Here is a 13,480-nt window from a genome sequence, read left to right as displayed (position 1 = left end):
TTTGCTCGTGAATCTGGAATTTGGCCCGGGACAGCCTGTGTCTGCTCTACTCAGCATTATCTCACGTGCTTGCACGCTTAGTGGTTGATGCTGGCTCAGACCTCAGCTGAGGCTTGTGGTTGGAATGCCTGCAAGTGGCCTTTCCTTAGAGGTGCTTGGTTTTCTCAGAGTGTGGAGGCACCCAGAGAGAGAGTCAGGCAGAGCTCTGTGGGTCATAAATCGAAAAGCATAATTTCTGCCACATTTTATTCACTAGAAGAAAGTCACGAAGGACAGTCTACACTCAGGAATTAGTGGGACAAGTGTCAAAGAATATGCTGACTTTTAAAACCATCATCTGTAGGATTGAATGAGACTAATAGGTTTGACCGTTGTTCTTAAGCAACAAATGCCTGAGAGGATCCCTGCTTCCTTAGAGACAGGCCACAGAAGTGCACTGAGTGAGAATAAAGAATGTCTGCAAGTCTACTTAGAGCTCCTTAGTTTGGAAATCATGCAGGCTTGATATATTTGAAACATGTGTCTCTACAACTGTATCGAGAAGACATAGATTCCCTTGTTCCCCAAATAAAAGGAAGTTGGAATTGGACTTCACCAAGGGTCCAAATTAGGACAACTTCACAGGCCATAGGTGGGACCCAGGAAGGTAATACCTAAATAACACTTGGCATTGCATCTGTAGAGGAATCCAGTGCCATTGAGACCCTCCAAAGAGTTGACGTCTCTGGATGTCTGGATATTTTCATGCTCAAGTTTGGCAGATCCTTCAATCGTGTATGGTAGAGACAGCTCCAAGACCCTCCACCCCTGTTCTTACTCCTGGGCACACAGCTTGACTACATTTCCGAGCATCCCTTGCAGTTAGGTGAGATCATGTGACTGAGTCAGGCCAAAGAGATGAGGGCAGAACTCACGGAGACTACTTCCAACCTGGTCCATAAAAACTCTAGTGCAGTCCTCTGTCTTCTCTTTTCCCATCCACTGGCTAGATGGAGTAAAAATCCAGGACCTAGAGGAGGGCAGAGTGATGAGAGAGAAGGTACATGAGTCACTACCTGGAGGAAAGCTGCCTGAACAGAAGCAGCATAAAATGTTGCTGCGTGAATGGAGAATAAACCTCCTTTGGAGGTTGTTTGTTATGGTTGTTTGCCTGACTGTGAAGTTGGATTTTTGTTTAAGAAATGTTCATTCACCTCCCTCTCCCACCATGGGTGGAATATAATACTCCTCCATTCCATTGAGGGTGGGTTTGGCCTATGGGATGTTAACAGACAAGAGGTGACATGACATGCTTTTACGCACACTTCAACACTTCTGCACTCTCTTATGCAACAGCCATCTTGCTGTTTTCCTATCACCTTGAGAAGAACAAGCTCCAGCTAGATCCTGGGCCGGAGCATGAGACAGCTGTGGAGCAGACCTAGATCCAGTGAGCCTAGCTAGCTCAGCTAGCTCAACCCAGCAGCTCCTGCTTACAGACGAGTGAGTGAGAATAAGTGATTACTGCTTTAAGCTACTGAGTTTTGTGATAGTTTGTTACACAGCATACTGTGGCAATAGTTGGCTGATACACTAATGAAGTGTGTGTGCCATTCTCATGGGGCTGCCACGTTAAGCTTCCACTTGATGCCTGCTCTTTATCTCATTTCAGTTTTATGTCAAAACTCTTTTACATATGAAGAGGTACAGGAAAAGACTTGCCCAAGGTCACACAAGGAGTTTGGTATGTCAAATTCATGAGCCCAAATTTATTTCCTTCTGTTCCAAAACGCACTGAGGGAATGTGAAAAAAATCGGTTAAAATCAGGAAGGGATGGAACAGAACTTAGGATGTTTCCATCAAATGCCACTTCAAAAGTGTTTGGTAACACTCCTTGACATTTGGAAACTTCAGGACAAATAAAACAATGACCAGCTTCACCTCCTGGGTTGTTCGTTTGTGGAACTAAAGATGTTGCACAGGATGAAGACACAACTTTTCTAAGAAAGATTTGAATAGTTGCAGTATACCACTCCCATAACGGGTTAAAAAGGGAAACAAGAACCTTTGTAGGGACACCTTCAAGGTTAAATGGAACCTGGGGACACATTATCCCCAGGAGCCCTGTGAGAGAAAGAACACCGCAATGCCCTAGGGACGGCCTGCTCTCACCACCGCCTTTCAAACCATGCTTGCATCAAACATCTAAGGGAGCACCAGCCACGGGTCCTGCAGGAGCTGCCCAGCTCAGGGAAGGGAGACAACCGGCCCCCAACCTGAGCAAGGAGCAGTGGAAACCTATCTGCAGCCCTCACTCCCACCCCGTCTTTTCATCTCTAGGACGCTTGGCTCGGATTCTTTTAGTGTGAGACCCCGCAGGGGTTCACCTCCCCGAGGAGAGGAAAAGGGGGTGGGGGTGGGGGGTTTCTGGTGTGCTAAAGGCCAAAGACGTGGGGACTGCCCAGGGGTGGGGTGTCTTCTGCGAGCGGGGACGGCTGCAAAGCGCGCGAGCATGCCAATACACCCATACTCACAACGACACGCTACACACCCACACCCACACCCAACCATACACCCCTCCCCCGCTGGCCCCCCACGCCCCTCCTGCGGGTGAGGAGCAGACTCCCGGAGAGGGGAGTGCAGCACCCTATAAAACTGAGGGCCTGGCGCCCACCCTGGCCGCGCCTGCACCCTCCACGCTGGGGACCCGGAGAGCTGTGGGCACTGGGCGAAGGGGCCCCGCGCGCGGGAAGTGCCGCGCCCAGCCCGGCGGGTAGCCAGACGGAGGGCACGGCGGGAAAGCTAGCCGCCCGCCCTGGCCCCGCCCCCCCCAGCCGCCGGTGCCGCCCCCGCTGCGGCGGGCGAGGGGCGGGGCGGGGCGCGGCATATATAAGGCGAGGGGCGGGCGCCGCTCTTTTGTCTCTTGCTGCAGCGACGCGAGTCAGAGCACCGGAACCGCGGGCTTGGAGCGGAACTTTTCGGTGAGCGGCGCGCTGGGGCGGAGGCCCCATCCGGGTGGGGTCGGAGCCGCCCTTCCCCGACGGGACGCCCGGGCCGGCCGGCCACGCCCTGGGGCTGTGGACGGGGTGCGGGACGCGCCCAGATCCTTGGCCTCCGGGCTGCCGGGAACGCCCCGGCCGGAGTGCCACGTCGAGGGGCGGCGGCGGGGAGCGCGGAGGGGGCCGCTGGCCCCGGTTCCGGGCCAACCGCCTTGGTTTGCCCGCTAGGTTTGTCTTAAGAAAATGGCAGACAAGCCGGACATGGGGGAAATCGCCAGCTTCGATAAGGCCAAGCTGAAGAAGACGGAGACGCAGGAGAAGAACACCCTGCCGACCAAAGAGAGTGAGTCCGCCCCCGCCTCCGGGTCCTCGAGCTCCCAGCCCAGTCCCCACCCCGCCCTTCGCCTAAACCGAGCCCCTCACCCCATCCGGCCGATGCCTCCCGTCGGGCAGCCCCAGCCCCCCTTTCTGTTGCACAAGGCGCCTGTCCCCAACCCCAAGCCTCTTTCTTAATCCCCAGACCTCGTGGGTGCCTCGCCCAGCCCAGGTTTGTAAGCGCCTCGGTTGGCGGGTTGCAAGAGGTTCCCATCCCCCAGTGCCCGCTTCCTGCCCTCCACAGCCATTGAGCAGGAGAAGCAAGCGAAGTGAAATTTCCTAAGAACCTGGAGTATTCTCCACCTCCATCATCTTGGAGACCCTAGTCGTGATGTGGAGGAAGAGCCACCTGCAAGATGGACACGAGCGACAAGCTGCACTGTGAACCCGGGCACTCCGTGCCGATGCCACCGGCCTGTGGGTCTCTGAAGGGACCCTCCAATCGGACTGCCAAATTCTCCGGTTTGCCCTGGGATATTATAGAAAATTATTTGTATGATTAATGAAAATAAAACACACCTCGTGGCATGGCTGGCGTGGTCTGAGTCTGTTAGTTGAGTATGCGTGGGTAGCGCCACTGCAGCAGAGCTCCAGCCACCGGAGTCGGAGTTCCTGCCGCAGAGCGGGGGAGGGGGTCGCAGAATGGGCTGGCTTGCAGGGACCATCTCTTAGTTTTGAGTTTCCCTGCTTCTGCGTAAGATTTTACGGGTTATTAGCCGCCTACTCTTGCAATCCATGCAAAATTCAACCCCACTTTTCATTCCTGGAAGCTGTTTTGGAAAATGCTTTTTTAAAAGAGCAGAATTTGTTTTTGATAAGCTTTTACGGTCTCACCGTTTTCTCTGGCCTCATAGTTGTGATGAACACCAGGAGAGAACAGTGATTTAAAGTCTGAGAAGAAAGGGGGAAACGACTGAATCTGGAATGTTGAAAATTGGGCGAGGTCACAAATTCCCCGAGAGGCTTTCTCTTGGAGCTTGAAAAAGGAGGCATTGGAACAAAAACAAAGGCGGGATCCAAGGAAAGAACAGCAAGAACATCACAACTGGAGGAACCAACACCAGAACTAGAGAAGCTGTGGGGGACAGCCTAGCTTTTTGTTTTTTAACCCGAGCTCAGAACCTTCCACAAAAGCGTTAGCCATTAGAGGGAGTGCTGGGCCGAGCAGCCTCCGGTGCTGTGATCAGCGGGGAGAGTGGGAATGTGGAGGGAGGGCTGGCGCCAGCAGGGGCAGCAGCAGAGCCCTGCTGGGTCACACCCGCTGGACCCACAGGGAAGGGGCGGGCCTGCCCAGAGGCCCTAGCGGAGGAGGAGGAGAACCTGGGGCTGCAGGGCATTCTAAAGCACCAGAAACAGGCTTGTGATTTCAGGGGTGGAGTTTCCTTTTAAGGAGGGAGGAGATGACACATGGTGTAGTGATTTGTCCCATATCTGCCTGCACGTCAGGGGCCGGACACTGGGTGAGGGTGGGTAATTTGAATGAGGTGCGATCCCAGTCCACGGGGCCTTAAAATGCAGTGGGTGAGATCTCCGCCACAGTAGACCACAGTCAGGGATACCTAGGCCAAGGGAGTCACTGCCCATGTGACATGGAGCGGCTTGACAGTGAAACCTGTGCCGTGGAGGGTAAGTGGGCCTGGAAAGGAGAAATAAGGAAGGGACACATTAAGAGACCACCGGGGCAAGGGACACTAACCTTTACTGAGGTAAGGTTAAGATTTCTGAAGCGATAACTCACAGCCCGCTTGCCTATCCGCATCTCCTTTCCCCACCTTGGCGAGGCCCCAGTTAGCTCATTTTCTGAGTGTAAAACAAAAGTGCCCTTAAGTCTCCTGGATTTTTGTCTTCTTAAATTCTTAGGAAGAGCAAGGCTCTCATGGGCACCCACCACCTCAGAATAGAAAGGATTTTCAGAAATAGTTAAATTTCCTCAGAAATTTTAAATCAGAAATCTTAAATCAGCTGTGGGCCAGGTACTGTGCTTGGAACTTTAATTCTCAGAAACTCCTATTAAGGCAGTATGATGATCATCCCATTTTATAGACGGGGAAACTAGGGTTCAGAGAGACTAGGAATTTGCTGAAGACACACAGCCAGTGAGTAGTGGAGCCAGAATCTGGGGCCAAGGGTGTGCTTTGGGGGATCTTATAACCCCAGTGTTCAGGACATCCACTGCATCCAACGTTACATGAGCATCCACTACCTGAAGCATATTTATAATTGCCCCTGTTGGGGTCCATTGTTGGGAGGTTGAGGAAAAGGAAACAAAGCACTACTACCTTCAAACAGTAACACAGTTGATGGTGAGAGGGCTTTGGCATTCCCAGGACCCTCTTACTCTCAGAAGATTCCCATGACTTTCTCACCTGCTCCGCAGGAAATCCTTTCTATTCTGAGGTGGTGGGGTGCCCATGAGAGCCTTGCTCTTCCTAAGAATTTAAGACAAAATTCCAGGAGACTTGGGCTTCCCTGGTGGCACAGTGGTTGAGAGTCTGCCTGCCAATGCAGGGGACACGGGTTCGTGCCCCGGTCTGGGAGGATCCCACATGCCGCGGAGCGGCTGGGCCCGTGAGCCATGGCTGCTGAGCCTGCACATCCGGAGCCTGTGCTCCGCAACGGGAAAGGCCACAATGGTGAGAGGCCCGCATACCGCAAAAAAAAAAAAAAAAAAAAATCCAGGAGACTTAAGGGCACTTTTGTTTTCCACTCTGAGACAATGAGCTAATTGGGGCCTCGCCAAGGTGGGGAAAGGAGATGCGGATAGGCAAGCGGGCTGTGAGTTATCACTTCAGAAATCTTATCACACCACATTGATTTACAAGGTAAGGCTGGCCTTCCTCAACCCATCCCAGCTCCTGAGCTGCTTCAATGTGTGCACATCTACACATCTCTTGGTCTGAATGGTAGAACCCCCGTAAGACAGACCCAGAAGGCCAAGCACTGGCCAAGAAGGCTGCCTTCCTAGGCCCCACCTCTCTCCCCATGGTGGATTGCAGGGAATCCCATGGGCATCACAGTGGAGTCAGCACCAGAACCTGGAGCTGGAGTGTCAGAGAACATTGAAGCACCTCAGGCCCACCCTTACCTTCCTTCCTCCCTCCCTTATCCCACCATTTCTATTCCTTGCCACCTGGGAATACTGACACCCTTGGGAGAATTATACTGAATTACTGGTTTCTGCCCTTTTCCTCCTATCTAAGCATTCAGGAACCAATTATTAGTCCAATCACAAAACAAGGCTTGCTCTGAAACTAAAATACAATTGTAACTTTTCTTTTTAAACCTGGATTTCTGGCTTCATTTTCTTATTTCATCCCTAAGACAAGCGTTAATAATTCGGCCTCCATGTTATGAATGGGGCTCAGGGCTTGGGACTTTCCACTGTCTTTGTTAGGGTGCACCAGGGGACTCAGGACGACAGAAGGTCCCCATACACACACTCCACCTCCTATTCAATAAGCATGTGCTGAGTGCCTGGTATGTACCCCAGGCTGCTCAAGGTGCTGGGAAAACAGATGGAGGCTGCCTCAGGGAGCACCTAGGCTAGATTACAAGGAAGACCCAGTCTGTCTTCCCAACACTTCCCAATCCCCCAGATCGCTCTCCCACCCTCTTCTCTCATCCTCAGGCAAGCACTTCCTCTTCTCAGGCAATATTAGGTGCCTTAAAATAATAGAGTCTCTCTAGATCCCTCACTCAGCATCCCCTAACGTTAGCATCTTACTTCATTATAGTCCAATTATCAGAATCAAGAAATTAACATTACACTACTATTAATCCCACTCCTGGTCATGTACCCAGACAAAACTATAATTTGAAAAGATACATGCGCCCCTACGTTCACAGCAGCACTATTTACAATAGAGAAGACACAGAAATAACCTAAATGCCCATCGACAGATGAATGGATAAAGGCGTGGTACATATATACAATGGAATATTACTCAGCCATAAAAAAGAATGAAATAATGCCATTTGCAGCAACATGGATGGACCTTGAGATTATCATAGTAAGGCGAAGTAAGTCAGAAAAAGAAAGACAAATATCATATGATATCGCTTATATGTGGAATCTAATATATGACACAAATGAACATTCTATGAAACAAAACACTCACAGACATAGAGAACAGACTTGTGGTTGCCAAGTGGGAGGGGGCTGAGGGAGGGAAGGATTGGGAGTTTAGGATTAGCAGATGCAAACTACTATATGTAGCATGGATGAACAACAAGTTCCTACTGTATAGCACAGGGAACTATATTCAATATCCTGTGATAAAACCTAATGGAAAAGAATATGAAAAAGACATATAACTGAATCACTTTGCTGTACAGCAGAAACTAACACAACATTGTAAATCAACTATGCTTCAATAAATTTTTTTAAAATTATACTACTATTAACTAAACCAAAGATCTTATTCAAATGTCACCAGTTTTTCCACTAACGTCCTTTTTCTGTTCCAAGATCCTATCCAGGACCGCACGTAACATTCACTTATTTCTCTTTAGTCTCCTGCAATCTGTAATAGTTCCTCAGTCTCTCCTTGTCTTTTATGACCTTGACACTTATAAAGAGTATGGCCAAGTATCTGCTGAATATATCTCAATGCGGGTTTGTCTTATGTTTTCTCATAATTGGACTGATGTTCTAGATGTATTTTTTGGTAAGCTGTACCACGTTCTTTTTGGAGTGGAAGAAAAGATTAAGTGCCTTAGTTCTCATGCTTTTTGCCACCTTCTGTCATTTCCCTCGCATGGGAAAAACACTCCTGTGTTTCTCCTCTCTACCCTTCCTGCACTACTCAACCATACGTGCAGGAAAAACTCTTCTGTTTCTCCTTTACTCCAGCATTCTACTCACAGAATACCCTACCTCAGGTCACCAAATGGGTGGATTTTCCACACCAAGAAATTCTCAGATTCTCCAGACACCAGCTGGGTGTCCCACAATTCAATTCAGTTCTGACACCATCTACCTGGAGTTAGCATCAGAGCCCACAGGTTAAGGGCTCAGTACCACAAAACTGCCCCCTCGGGGCTTCCCTGGTGGCACAGTGGTTGAGAGTCTGCCTGCCGATGCTGGGGACACGGGTTCGTGCCCCGGTCTGGGAAGATCCCACATACCGCGGAGCGGCTGAGCCTGCGCGTCCGGAGCCTGTGCTCCGCAACAGTGAGAGGAGGCCCGCGTACCGCGAAAAAAAAAAAAAAAACTGCCCCCTCCTCCCACTTCAGACACCAATTGCAAGTCCAGCTTGACAGTATGCATCTAATAGACTGAGGCTGAGCAGAGCTGCCCTACGACACAGTGACCCCAGGCCTAGTGATACATTCCTGAGGGACGAGTGCATGTGTCCACCAAAGGACCTGTCCAAGAATGTTCCATTCATATGGAGAGACCCACGTATCGCAAATATATATATATATATATATATATATATATATATATATATATATATATATATAAACGACATTCTAGAAAAGGCAAAAATAATTTTTGACGATAAAAGTCAACAGAACCTGGGGTGATGGAAATGTTATATATCTTGATCAGAGTGGTAACTATGTGAGTGTGTAAAAAATTATCAAGATAGACACTTAAGATTAACACTCATATACACTTCACTATATGTATGTTTTACCTCAATACAAAGATTTTTTTAATCCTATGAAGAACTAAGGATTCCCAGCTTTTAAGACCACATACTACTAGCTCAGAGAGAAGATCAGAAGATTGTATAAACAGAGCCTGTATCTGGTTCCAAGGGGCAACAGGAAAACATGTTTCTCTGGCCCTTTCCTTCCTTCTTTCCTGCCTTTGAGTATTTCCCCCCATTTGAATGACCCTCCATCTCTTTTCTAATTGGTCAAATATTAGCCTACAAGGCCTTACCAATCACCACCTTCTCCGATTAGCCCGCCTCGTTTCCCAACCAATGCCATTCTCTCTGTCCTGTCAGCTCCTATCTGCCCCTCTCTACTGGTACTTGGACACGTCACCTTCTCAGTTAGACTGAATGGAGAAGGATCTGTATTCATTGATACTGGTGGCACCCACAGTCGCCAGTACCTAGTAGACACTCAATAAATAATTATTGAATTGTCACTGAAATACCCCACTGGCCTCACCTGCTGCGTCTTGGCCATACTACAGCCAGGCTGCTATCAGGCCCCCTGCTGTCTTACTATGGGTTCTCTTCTGCATTGAAAGGGCCTAAGCATAATTGGCATGTGGGAGTGACCATGGTTCAGGGAAGCCAAATAGCTTCATTTCCCTCCCAGAACCAGAACAGGATGCAATCCTATGACAATGAAGGGAAGTACAGTGAATTCACAATTGAGGCTTTTGATGGAAAGCTCTTTATTAATTACCCAGATGGCAACTGTGAGTCTCAACCAGTTAAAAGAGTTTCGATATTGGGTTGCTGATTTCTGTGAAATACAGAGGCTGTGCTCTTGTTGTTTAATTCAGCAGGCATTTTTTGAGTGCTAGTGAATTCCTATCACTGTACTAGGGCTGTGGAAGCTGTAAAAGACCCGCACCAACTAACTACACAAAAGGTGGAATGAAGTAAATGGTAAAGAGGGAGATCAGCAAAGCACCATGGGAAGGTATATGAAGGAACCGTGAACTCTGGACAGGTGGTTGCTTCATCGGGAAGAAGCATTTGAATGAAGACCGAGAGGAGTGAGAATGGGAGCAGGGCTTTCTTAACAGAAGGAGGAGCAGTGCATTGTGATACCGTAGCACTGCTTTTTTCCGTGGAGGGAAAGGGCAATGGTTCAGTGACAATGGAGGACACCTCAAAATTAGCCTAGAAAGGTAAGTTGCGTTCTTTATCCTATAGACGGTTGAGAGCCACTGCAGATTTGAGGCTGGGGCAAAGTGATCTGGAATGTATTTGACAGCATGAGAAGGATGTTGTGGCAGACACAGAGGGTTATCTACCCGACCACTATCACCATCACCACCAGTTCTACCATCGCCACCAACACCACCACTACCACCATTCTCATCCTCTGCTACCCTGCCTTCTTCATGGCCAAGGGAAGCCCAGTTGTATTTAGATATAAAGCAGTTGATGAACCTCAAGGGGCACAGCCCCAGGAGCGATGCTTGATTATATAAACCTAAAGCACCCAGGGGTTCAGCATTATAGAAATTTGTGAGGTTGTTTTGTTTCAGTTTGATTGTCATAAAGATTAAGGGACACTGTCGATAGTTCATGGACAAGGATCAGGAATGTCTGACATCCTGCAATGCACAGGGCAATCCCATATATCAAAGATTTGTCCCATGCCCTGCATGACTTTTTAAAAGACCCTTGGGCTTCCCTCGTGGTGCAGTGGTTAAGAATCTGCCTGCCAATGCAGGGGACACGGGTTCGAGCCCTGGTCCAGGAGGATCCCACATGCCACGGAGCAGCTAGGCTCGTGAGCCACAACTACTGAGCCTGCGCGTCTGGAGCCTGTGCTCCGCAACGGGAGAGGCCGCAACAGTGAGAGGCCCGCGTATCGCGATGAAGAGTGGCCCCCGCTCGCCGCCGCTGGAGAAAGCCCTTGCACAGAAACGAAGACCCAACACAGCCAAAAATTAATATAAATTAATTAATTAATTTTTTAAAAATGGTCCACATCAAAAAAATCTTTAAAAAAAAATTTTAAAAAAGACTCTTTATTGTGGTATAATTACGTATAGAAAAGTACACAGATCATTAAGTATACAGCTCAATGAATCTTCACAAACTGAACACAGCCTAGTGTCTCCTTCCAGTCATATACTTATTCTAACTGCAAACAGCATGTACACAGTATGCCCATTTTTGAACTTTATATAAATGGACCCATGACTTGTGAATAAACCACTAGACATTCATGTAGATGAAATATCTCTTTATAATCATGTGACTCCAGCAACAACCAATTTTATTCTACATTGCATTTTCCTGGAATGCAACTGCCATGTAAATGTAAATTGAAGAATGCCTTTTTTTTTTTTTGGCCGGCCCTTGTGGGATCTTAGTTCCCCCACCAGGGATTGAACCCAGGCCCTTGGCAGTGAAAGCACAGAGTCCTAACCATTGGACCGCCAGGGAATTCCCCCAGGGATGCCTTTTTTTCAAACTCAGAGCTTTACAAAGAGTTGATTGCCATGGCAGAAAATTGTGGCATGGAGAGCAGTATCTCTTTTAGGTTTTGAACTGTTGTTACAACACAATTGTATCAGTGTTCGTCTGAAGCTGTGGACCGCTTCTTTCTGTGCAGAATATTGTTGTGCCATATTATATTAGTCAGCTTTTGATAGGTTGTGAGGCAGTAACAAACAACTCCAAAAATCCCAATGGCTTACAACAACAAAAATGTATTTTTTGCTGTTGCTGTTCATATATACATCAGTTGAAGCTCTGTTCCTGTTGCACATGTCTTTTTCATTTTGAGAGCCAGGATAAAGGAGCAGCCCTATCTGAGACATGCTGCTGTCATAGCAGAGGAAATAGGTATAGCAGAACCACGCAATGGCTTTTCAAGCTCTTCTCAGATGTGACACTTGCATTCACATTACACTGACCAAAGCAAATCATAAAGCAAGCGTGACATCAGTTGGGTGAGGCAGTGCAAGTCCCATGCCCTCAGGCTGGGATATCTAATTCTGGTATAGGGAAGGCAGGAAATAATTTGGAGTCATACTATAATTTACCATATATATTGAAATGCATATGCATATAATTTTTGCCAATTATCTTTCTTTATTTCACCTTTATATTCCAATGAGAGCTTTTATTGATTTGTTTTTCAAGTGCATGTGTGGATAGATTATATTATCTTTGATTTTCATTTCACGAAAGAGGAGTGCCATAAAATATTTACACAGAAAGAGATGTTGGTTCTAAGAGGTTGAGAACCGGCAGTCTGAACCAATCATAGTAATTCCATTACCCTGCAGTGACTGACTGAAGAATAGGTATGGGTTGCAGTTCTGGCCAAGGAGACCCAAGAGGAAGCCTGCAGGGGGACTTCAGGGAAGATGGTTTCTGTACTTTGAAGACATAAGGAAAAGTTGCATGTGTCACTGTGTGAGGATGTGAACCTCGAACCGCAGCAGTCATCTCGAAGCCATGAATGGCCATGCCCAGATGCTGAGAGTGGAAAAATGAAAAGAATCTGGGTACTTGAGGAGTTCTTGAGCTGCTAAGTTTTCCTGAAAATGCCTCATCTTTGAACTTTCTGTTATATGAAATAATACATTTTTCTTACATTTAAGAAATCTATAATTGCGTTTTCTGTTCCTGGTAGTCAAAAGTATTCAACAATGATCACCTGGAAATGGGAAGACTGTGTGGGTAGAGGTGTTGGTTTGTAGGATACTGTTATAGTCCAGGCAAGAGGTAATGAGGACTTGAATGAGGGGAAGACATGCACATCGTGGTATGCTGGTATGTGTTTCACAACCAGCTCTCAGTTCGGGGTGGAGGTGGAAAGGAGCTGAATTTGTAGCATCTGCCAATGTCTATGGTGTAAGTATTGCCAATTTCAAGCTGCCAACAGTTTAACCACCAACTTCCCTGCTTTCTGAAAATTTAACAAATGGATCTTTGCAAGCTAGCGCCAATTGGCTTCAGCACACCACTGGCTGGGGGGAGTAGGAAATCAGGACAGATACAAAAGATTTTGCAGAGGGAGAATTAGTAAGACTTCAGATTGTGTGGGCAATTATAGAAGTTGTAATCTGACAAACAGGAAAACAGAAACAAACCTTTGCTTGTCCATGTGACTTCATTTCTGTGCCTCAAGAGTGGAAGATCAGGGCTTCCCTGGTGGCGCAGTGGTTGAAAGTCCGCCTGCCGATGTAGGGGACATGGGTTTGTTCCCCGGTCCGGGAAGATCCCGCATGCCGTGGAGTGGCTGGGCCCGTGAGCCATGGCCGCTGAGCCTGTGCGTCCGGAGCTTGTGCTCCGCAACGGGAGAGGCCCCCGTACCACAAAAAAAAAAAAAAAGAGTGGAAGATCAAAGTACATTGGGAGACACAGTATCACTTTGGAGGCAATTTTACAGTCCCCAAATAAGTATCATAAATTAATTTTATGGCCAACACATTGTACAGAGATACAATAAAACGAGGCCATGA

General features: G+C 47.9%; 1 protein-coding gene across 1 annotated transcript; it reads left to right on the top strand.

The window, feature by feature from the left end:
- The first annotated feature begins 2,872 nt into the window (after positions 1-2,872).
- TMSB10 (thymosin beta 10) lies at positions 2,873-3,886 on the top strand. Its single transcript, XM_065890899.1, has 3 exons — positions 2,873-2,961; positions 3,208-3,322; positions 3,599-3,886. The coding sequence occupies exons 2-3, from the start codon at positions 3,223-3,225 to the stop codon at positions 3,625-3,627; spliced, it is 129 nt and encodes a 42-aa protein (XP_065746971.1). The 5' UTR covers positions 2,873-2,961; positions 3,208-3,222; the 3' UTR covers positions 3,628-3,886.
- Positions 3,887-13,480: the final 9,594 nt, after the last annotated feature.

This window comes from Phocoena phocoena, chromosome 14 (genome assembly GCF_963924675.1).
Source record: "Phocoena phocoena chromosome 14, mPhoPho1.1, whole genome shotgun sequence".
Taxonomy (NCBI): Eukaryota; Metazoa; Chordata; class Mammalia; order Artiodactyla; family Phocoenidae; genus Phocoena; species Phocoena phocoena.
The sequence above is the reverse complement of the archived record's forward strand: the minus strand, read 5'-3'. Positions and strand labels throughout refer to the sequence as shown.

What these genes read in the sequence shown, in the direction of transcription:
- TMSB10 (XM_065890899.1), top strand. Translation starts at nt 3,223, where the DNA reads ATGGCAGACAAGCCGGACATGGGGGAAATCGCCAGCTTCGATAAGGCC. An exon ending in CACCCTGCCGACCAAAGAGA is followed by an intron (nt 3,323 to 3,598) that starts GTGAGTCCGCCC and finishes TGCCCTCCACAG; the next exon opens with CCATTGAGCAGGAGAAGCAA.